This window comes from Suricata suricatta, chromosome 9 (genome assembly GCF_006229205.1).
Source record: "Suricata suricatta isolate VVHF042 chromosome 9, meerkat_22Aug2017_6uvM2_HiC, whole genome shotgun sequence".
Taxonomy (NCBI): domain Eukaryota; kingdom Metazoa; phylum Chordata; class Mammalia; order Carnivora; family Herpestidae; genus Suricata; species Suricata suricatta.
Window position 1 is genome coordinate 110279057 of NC_043708.1, and position 9304 is coordinate 110288360.

At 48.7% G+C, this 9304-nt stretch overlaps 1 protein-coding gene across 1 annotated transcript in view; it reads left to right on the forward strand.

Annotated features, from left to right (window-relative positions):
- Window positions 1-1898, forward strand: part of ISLR2 (immunoglobulin superfamily containing leucine rich repeat 2) — a 3366-nt gene extending 1468 nt beyond the window's left edge. The window contains exon 2 of the mRNA XM_029952272.1: window positions 1-1898. Coding sequence (XP_029808132.1) covers window positions 1-684 — 684 coding nt within the window. The 3' untranslated portion in view covers window positions 685-1898.
- The last annotated feature ends 7406 nt before the right edge of the window (window positions 1899-9304 follow it).

Here is a 9304-nt window from a genome sequence, read left to right on the forward strand (position 1 = left end):
GGGCGGCCCGGGCGGCGGCGGCCGCTGCGCCTACTCTATCTGTGCCCAGCGGGGGGCGGCGCAGCTGTACAGTGGTCGCGGGTGGAGGAGGGCGTCAACGCCTATTGGTTCCGCGGCCTGCGGCCTGGCACCAACTACTCAGTGTGCCTGGCGCTGGCAGGCGAGGCCTGCCACGTGCAGGTGGTGTTTGCCACCAAGAAGGAGTTGCCCTCGCTGCTGGTTATCGTGGCGGTGAGCGTGTTCCTCCTGGTGCTGGCCACCGTGCCTCTGCTGGGGGCCGCCTGCTGCCATCTGCTGGCCAAACACCCGGGTAAGCCCTACCGCCTTATACTGCGGCCACAGGCCCCAGACCCCATGGAGAAACGCATCGCCGCAGACTTTGACCCGCGTGCGTCCTACCTCGAGTCCGAGAAAAGCTACCCGGCAGGCGGTGAGGCAGACGTCGTGGAGCCTGAGGAGGCTCCCGGGGAGGGCCTTGATGAAGACGCGGAGCAGGGGGACCCAGGTGGGGACCTGCAAAGGGAGGAGAGCCTGGCGGCCTGCTCGCTGGTGGAATCCCAGTCCAAGGCCAACCAAGAGGAGTTCGAGGCGGGCTCTGAGTACAGTGATCGGCTGCCCCTGGGCGCCGAAGCCGTCAACATCGCCCAGGAGATTAATGGCAACTACAGGCAGACGGCAGGCTGAACCCCCAGCCCTACTGGCCCGCCCATTCCCATCCCTCCCCCTTGGGTGCCTGGGAGCTGAAGCCTAGGGCTGGCAGGACGCAAGCCTCCCCACTTCCCAGCCCCCTCCCACAACCTTCACTTACTCCGCCCCTTTACTAGCCCCAACCTTCACTACTGGGTACTTCTAGTGGGGAGTGGGGCGACTTCACCAGTCCCAGGCCACCCACTACTGTCATTGTCCTTGTGGGCTCAGTTCCACTCCATGGCAAGCACAGTTACTAGCTCTGCCGCAGACTGAAGTGAAATCCACAGCTCTTCATTCCCACCAATTGTTATCTGCGAAATCTGCTCCGCAGCCTGCCGCACCATGGGCTCTGGGACCAGAGGAAGTGGGAGAAGACTTGGAAACCTTCGGTGGCAACTCTGGCAGGGATTCAGCCTGGGCCCCTCCGCACATGTCCCTTGCGTGGAGCGCTGTAGGGTCCTAGACTCCTACTCCGCCTTTTCTGGGGTGCGAGTCCAGAAATTCAGACTCGGTGGCAACTCCCTAGTTTTAGTTTCAAAGCCCTCTTCCGACTGGGAAACAAACCCTGCTGACCCCCTGCTCCCAATCCGCTTCTGATCTGCTTGAGCCAAGCCGGTCGCCTGCGGCGCCTTTCAGCTCTGAACTCTGATTTTCATATTTTCGTGGGGGGGGGGTTGTTTTGTTTTTTTCAAAGACAGCGACACTCCGGGTCTGGTGCTAACACTCCCTTCCCAGCCTCTGGGAAAATTGGGTGTGTGTGAGAGGAGGGGGGAGGATCCGTTTTCTCCCTCCTTCTCTGCTAACTTAAGCGCCCAGGTACGCCCCCCTTTTAATGCAGAGAGTGTGGGCTTGGTCCCGGGCGAATTTCGTTGTGGGTGAGTTGGGGGTTTCGGAGATCCGAGCTCTCAGCAGCTCTGCTGCCGCTGATGCACGTGGCCCTCGGCTCGACGAGGCTGGGAGCAAAGGAAGCCCGCTGCGGTTTCGCCTAAGCGCTTGCACCCTGTTTCGCACAACGCCTGCGTGTGACCCTGCGGCGGGATCCGGATGAAGAAAAGCCCCTGGGTCCTGGAGTCTCCCCGCCCCGCCCCTCCTTCCACAAGAACAGTATTTGCCTGGCGTGTAGTCCTAGACGAGTGCTCTGTAGGAGAAGTCTGTGTTCTGTAAAGTGTGACCGTGTAGGGTAGGGGGGCGGGCGGGCAGGCAGGTGGGCGGAGAGGGAGGGGGTGGGAGGGTGGAGGCGGCACTGCGACTGGGGCCGGGGTCCTTTTCTCGTTCTTGAAGGAAAACGTCGGGATTGGGGTTGGGGGGAGTGGTTCGGGCGTCGGGACCGCCCCAGTCCGCGAAGCGCAGCACAAGTGCGGGCTGGGCCGGGGCAGAGTAGCCCCTCTGGAGCCCGCGACCTTTTCTAAAGGCGTCTGTATGTAAACCGTCAATAAAACAATCGATTTGAACTGGGCTCATTGACTGTTTGTCAGGGGACGGGGGGGGGGGGGGCCGGGAAGGGCAGTAGAAGGAAGCCTGGGGGGTGCTGGAGGAACCGTATGAGGAAGGAACCCCAGGATCCTCTCATTGGGATCCTTTGTGTGATTGCCTGTGGTTTGACTGTCCTGTGACTTTGCCAGGTGTTTGCACTGGTGCCTGCTCTTGCTTGGTGCCTCCAGTTCCTGGATGGAGGAGGACAAACCACTGGGATGGGGGAGGCTGGAAATGAGTGGAGAGGGCTTGAGGTGGGGTGGGGGGGAGTGTCTCTGCTGACTGAACTCAAGGGAGGTCCTGGTGTGTGCATGAGTCTGTTGTGTCCGTGCAAAATCCTCCTTGGGTTGACACTTTTGCTAGGATGGGGTGTGGCTGAGAGAGAGAGAGAGGATCATCTCTTTTCTCTCTCAACTCCAGTCCCTCAGTTCTCTGAGAAGCCAGTGGGGGCATTCATAGGGGCAAGACTGCTGTGGTTGCACAAAAGAAGTCACAAACAATGCAAACTACAGAGCAGGCAAATGGTGGAGAGCAGAAAAGGGGAAACCTGACAAGATGGGTTGCACAGGACAAGCTGGCACCTCAGTGCAGGAGCCGTGTGTGCATTTCCAAGGGTGTGCCTGTGGATGTGCATGTGTTTGGGGAGGAGGTGCTCAGTGAACAATGCGCAACTGACAAAGGTCTGTGAGTTTCTCCCGGCAGGTTGAGGCGAGTGCACATGTAAAATCAGGGTTGAGAGCACACTGATTTAATAGTCCTAGAAGTAAAGCTTCTGGCTGGAGAGCAGAAGAGATTGACAGTGAGTGGGTGCTGTGTTCCTGACCAGCCTACAGTTCTGGGGTTGGGCTGACTGTGTGTTTCAGCTGAATCACCCTCCCCGCCAAAACAGGGAGTGGCCAGGAAGGGAGGTGTAAGAGGAAAGGAACAGAACAGGGGAGCACATGAAGGTTCCATCTCTACTCTCTGTTCTTTCAGTGTCCAATCTCTTTTCCTTTCTCACCCTCTCTGCGAGTATTAAGTCTTCCTCATTGGACCAGTCTAGCCTGGGGACTGGGCCCAGGTCCAGACACCCTGTCTCCTATCCTAGCCTGTCTCCTGGCAGAGGCTGTCTGTGGTATTTCCCAGGGCCAGAGCCCTGATTGCCTGCTCAGACTGGCAAAATAGTGTCCGAGAAAAATTCCTCTCTGAAGTGACAGAGCCCTGCCCCTGCACCTCACCCCGTTGTGTCAGGGACACCACTCAGAACTATGATCTTTTATTGTAAAAGCTTTGTTCTACTTGAAAACACTGCCTTTGAGCAGGGGGCAGGGACTGGCCCAATTTCTATTACTGCTTCAGGAATCCACCCACATGATAGCATTTGGCAGAGACCTGCCTGGGCGGGTGAGTGAGTGCTTAGCAGTTTGGGTTTAACCCAATCCTCTGGTCATGGGTATGGAGGGAGAGGGGAAAGAAGGGATCCTTCCAGCCCTCCCTATTTAAGGATTGGGGGTTTTCCTGCAGAGCCCCTAGGATCCTTACTGCCCCAGGGGATGTGCAGAGTTGGGGAGGGTTCTGCCCCTCCTTTGTCCTGGGCCAGGCTTCCTACTGAATGAATACATGCTTCGTGTCTGGGCCTTGTGCTCTCAGGGCAAGGCCAGGCCCCACGCCTTGGCTCTCAGGACAGGAATAGGTGGGTGCTGGAGGTGGAGGACCAGGGTGCCGTGATACTTGCCCATCAGGATACCAGCCCCCTCAGGCTCTTACCAGCTTCTTTCGGTACTAATGGTCGGTGCATGAACAGAAGGTTTCCAGCCTCTGGCCTTCCTTCCCATCTCTTTCTAAATTTGATTTTCATTTCCTCCCCATCTCTCTTCTCTCTTCTGTTTTTCTTTTCTTCTCCCTTATTTCCTTCTCAAAGGGTCTCATAAAATCCCAGGGTTGGAAGGGACCCAGAAGACTTGCCTATTTGAGGCTTAATTCTTTTCTGCAGAGCCCACCCTCATCAGGTGGCTGTAGGACCTCCGCTTGTGAGTGTGGAGTCTAAATGGCATGTCTGCCCCGATCAGATGAGGGTCCCCAAATGTGGGATAATGATTGGGTGGCCCTCAGGGGTGTGAGAGATGAAAAGAATCCACCTGAGGCAGAACACAGGAGATAGACAACAGGACAGCCAAGGAGAGGCTGCAAGGAGGTAGTGGGTATGGTTGTTTTTAAAGAGGGAAGGTGAGTAACTACGGCCACATACAGAATTTTCCCTTTTCCACCAGTCAGTTAGGGCTTATGGATGTTTTAAGGTGGGTCACCCAGTAGGCCTGTCTGTATTCATCCAGAAGGTCTCTGCGGGCCCTTTCTCCATTCCATTGCTCAAGCCTGTTGGCCTAAAAGCGGCCTTTAGAATGAGGAGCTCACTACTCACTCTCTCCCCTCAAGAAAACAACTGTTGAGCAATGTAAAGCGTGTCTCTCCCTTACTTCCACCCCTTAGGCCGAATTCTGCCACCGCTCATCTCTGTGAGAAACCACAGAGGTATGCAGATGTAATGCCCACCTTTACCCCACCACGGCTGTAAAGCTTTCCATCCGATTTTTTTTTTTTTTTTTTTTTTTTTTAGTGTTTCCAGCTACTGTGCTAGCTTAGTTCTCTCTCCTGTGTGTTTTGTCATGAAACTTACCTGGATGTGAGTGGGAATGGAATCCAATAAGTTGAGGAGTGTGTGTGTGGGTGTTTGTGTGTGTGTATGCAAGCATGTATTGGGGGGACCTGGAAAATGCTCACAGAATGCAATATGACAGCAGTAGCCTTGGAACTCAGAGCAATTTATCAGGAACAGTAATTCTTTGAGCTACAGAAGCCAGATGCCCCGGCTGTGGCCTTGAATCAGATTGGAAACCTGTCTGCAGAAAGGTGATTTGAAAGGAGCGCCCTCCTCCCCAAGTGTCTCCTAAAGATCAGCTGGAATGAGAACCATCTGGAAGAAGAAGATCATTAGAGAAAGTCCATTAATGCAAAAGGACAAATGGAGGCCGGGCTTATTTGAGGAAGGAGCAGCCATTGCAGGGCAGCGGGGGGTGGGGGGGGTGGGGGGGGGTTTGTCCTGAGTTTCCTGATCTTGTGTTTGGAATGCAGTCCTCTACCCATGACGTTTGGAATAACAACCTCGATGAAAACTAACATTTCTAAAGATTAGTTGAGTCAGTAAATGTTTGGACAACGACTCCCTGGTGGTGAGGCTAATCTTGATTTTCCCGCCTTGATCTCAGGGCAAAGCATTTTGGTAGGTAAAGGAAAGGGGGTGACATCTTGCAATGACTGTCTTGCCCCAGATTCCCCAGTTGTGATATACTCCCCAGGGAAAGAGAGGTCTTCCGTACAACAGGAGGGAGGCGTTGTCTGCAGAGAAAAAAACCATGATGTATGAGAAACTGAGCCAGAGAAACTTAGGGACCTTTACCTTTCAGGGATGAGGTACGTTCTCTGCCGAAAAAGCCAAGCTCAGGGACTAGGACGTAGGAAAGGCCCCATATAGAAGCCATAAATTTTGAAGTCTGACCTAACAAATACCCTACCTTGTAAATCGCCAGCATAAAGATATTGACAAGAACGGTTCTGTTGGAAAATTGAGGATGGAGCAAGCAAAGCCATTTCAGCTGTAATGTGTCAATTAATTAATTGCATTTGCCACGTACCCACCCACACATACGTGTTCTATGACAAGATTTTGCCTTAGGACTCAACAGAGAATAACGTAAAACGGGAGATCTGCTGTGACTGGCATCTAAAAGAGATTGAATTAGAAAATGTCTTACAGTATTAGCATTTAATTCAAAATATGGCCAGTGTTCCTAATGAGACTTGATATGGATTTTTTTTTAAAGCCATTCAAAGACCCCATGATGGGCAGAAAATAAAACTAACTCATTGGGTTAAATTAGTTGGAAAGACTTTGTATCATCCCTTGGTTGAAGAAGTAATTTAGGTAATTTGAAGATGGTATGATTTTTTAATTGTGCTAATTGCACGTGCTTTGTCTGGACACGTGAATGTAAGTTTAATAATTAAGTTTAAGCCCACATGGAATAAGGAGAATAAATGTTTACATTTTTATCAACTGTTTACTGCTTAAACATGTCCCCTTGTGTATTAGGAGTTAATTTCGTTTTGGCAAATTAGATGTACTTTCTCTTAGCAACATTCTAGCAAACTGGTCCAAATTGAGTCTAAAAGCCATTCAAGGCATCCAACCATCTGAGAGAAAAACTGCCACACTCACACACGTCAGAAAGAAACTTCATAAGAATTGATCAGTGTTGAAACAGGGAAAAAACCAGAGTAGAGAATTAATTATCAATGTTCTTCTAATAGAAGTGGCTTATTGTGTATTTAGACAGGCTAAACATGCTAATGGTCATCAAACAAATATTTAGTTTTAATCAATTAAAATTAAATTTAAATTAATATTAATACCAACAACTAGCATTTATTGAAATCTTACCATATTTCAGGCACTTACTATGGAATTTATAAGAATTATCTTATTAATCCTTACAATAATCCTGTGCATAATAATATTATTGTTCCAATTTAGGCAAAAAACAAAGAACAGAGAGGGTTAGTAACTTCCTAAAGGTCACATAGCTGTTGATTTGCAGGGCTGAGGTTTGTATTTTGGTTGTCTGACTCCAGCAGAGCTCTTTCCACAAAGCCAAACCTCTTTCTGATACCTCTATGAATCAATTTAAGTGAAGGATAATATATTTTATATATTGTTAAATTTGCTGCTGATTATGGAGTTTGTCTAGAAAAAGAGTTTCTCTTGCTCTCTTATATCTCAGAATAGCAAGTTTTTCCCCAATTATAATAGTTATGCATGATTTTTTGTTAAGTATATTTATTTTAAGAGAGGGAGAGGGAGATTCCCAAGCAGGCTTGGTCAGCATCATCAGCGTGGAGCCCAACGAGGGGCTTGGACCACGAACCATGAGATCATGACCTGAGCTGAAATCAAGAGTCAGCCCCTAGAGTTATGCATGATTAAATGCAAATGGGTACGGCCACTTTGAAAAATATTTGACAGTATACTAAGGTGAAAGAGACACTCTTGCTCATGACTCAGCAATTTTGCTCTTGGTCTTACACCCAATGGAAGTGCGCACTTATGCTCATCAAAAGACAAAAGACTTGTGGTGGATATAAGTGCAAGAATGTTGGTAGTGGCTTTATTTGTAATGCCCCAAATTGAAAATAACCCACATATCCACAAAGAGTAGAATGGGGAGGGGCGCCTGGGTGGCTCAGTTGGTTGGGTGTCCAGCTTCATTCAGCTCAGGTCATGATCTCACGGTTCATGGGTTCGAGCCTCACATCCGGCTTGGTGCTGACAGCAAGTTCGGAGGCTGGAGCCTGTCTTCCGATTCTGTGTCTCCCTCTTTCTCTGATACTCCCCTGCTTGCACTGTTTCTCTCTTTCTCTCAAAAATAAATAAAACATTAAAAAAAAAGAGTAGAATGGGGGAAAAAACTATGGCATATTCATATAGTGGGCTTCTAGACAGCAATGACAAAAAAACAAAACGGCAACCATATACAACCGCATGGAGGTCATAATATTGAGTGAAAAGACCAGGCACAAAAGAATGTGTAATGTGTGATTTCAAGGCAGGCAAAATTAACTTTGGTGAAAGAAGTCCGTATAGTGTTGGAAGGTACTGACTAGGATTAGGAGGGTGCTCAAAAGAGTGTTCTGAGGTGCTAGAAATGTTCTCCACGTTGCTCTGGGTGGTGGTTCCATGGGTGGATGCATGTGTAAAAATTATTCAAGTTATATATTTAAGATTTGTGCACTTTATTGTATTTGTTATACTTCAATTTTTAAAAATGGAAAAACAACATAGGTGGCTTAGTCGGTTGAGCGACCGACTTCAGCTCAGGTCATGATCTCTCGGTTTGTGGGTTTGAGCCCCACATCTGGCTCCATGCTAACTGCTCAGAGCCTGGAGCCTGCCTTGGATTCTGTGTGTCTCTATCTGCCCCTCCCCCACTCACACTCTGTCTCTGTCTCTCACAAACATAGATAAACATTAAAAAAAATTTTAATGGAAAAATAATCCCTGGAAATAAGGCAACCAAGTAATATGTACTCAGTATAGAACTGTACTGTCCAAAGACTCCTGGGTGGCTCAGTCAGTTAAGCATCTGACTCTTGGTTTCAGCTCAGGTCACAATCTCACAGTGGTGAGATCAAGCCCTGCACAGGGCTTTGTGCTGACATCATGGAGCCTTGGGGTTCTTTTTTAGCCCCTACCCTGCTTACACATTCTCTCTCTCTCTCTCAAAATAAATAAACTTTAAAAAAAAAAAAAAGAACTGTACTGTCCAATACAGTAGCCACTAGCCAGTGTGGTTATCTAAATTTAAACTATAATTAATTAAAATTAAATAAGGTTAAAAATGTAGTTCCTCAGTCACACTAGCCACATTTCAGGTACTCCGTAATCACACAGGGCTAGTGGTTACTATATATTGAGCATCAAAGATACAGAAAATTTTTATCACCCCAGGAAATTCTACTGGTGGTATTGTTATGGAAAAACAAAAAATACAGAAGTGGATAGAAAAAAATCTGTTATTTAGATAAACCCCATCCAATGAAAACCATAGTTGACTTTCTACAGAAGTTTTGTTAAATTACACAAGTAACATATTCTTATCCTACGATAATTAAATACTGATTAATGAAACTTCCTTGACCACCAACCGGCAGTCCCAGAGTTCTCCCTTGTGGTAATCACTCTTACCAAGGTACCGTGTATCTTTCCAGACCAATTTTGCACGCATTTATAAACACACATATATCTGTATGGAAATCGAAGTGGTGTCATTAACACCACCCCAGTTTAGGGGGCTTCCATCTGGTTCAGTTAGGTATCCCCAAGTGAGTGTGAAGGGTGTTATCTCCACCATCCGCACCCCACCAGGGGCCTAGGACTCTACTCCCCATCTGGACCAATGGTGGTCCTGGGATATTGTAAGAATCAATGCCACCAGGGGCAAGTCAGTCAGGGGACTAGGCACAGTCTCAGTGTGAGGCTCACAGGTGCTATTCCGGTTGGGTGTTCCTGGAACATGGTGCTGACTGTAAATTGAGTTATTCTCCACACTGA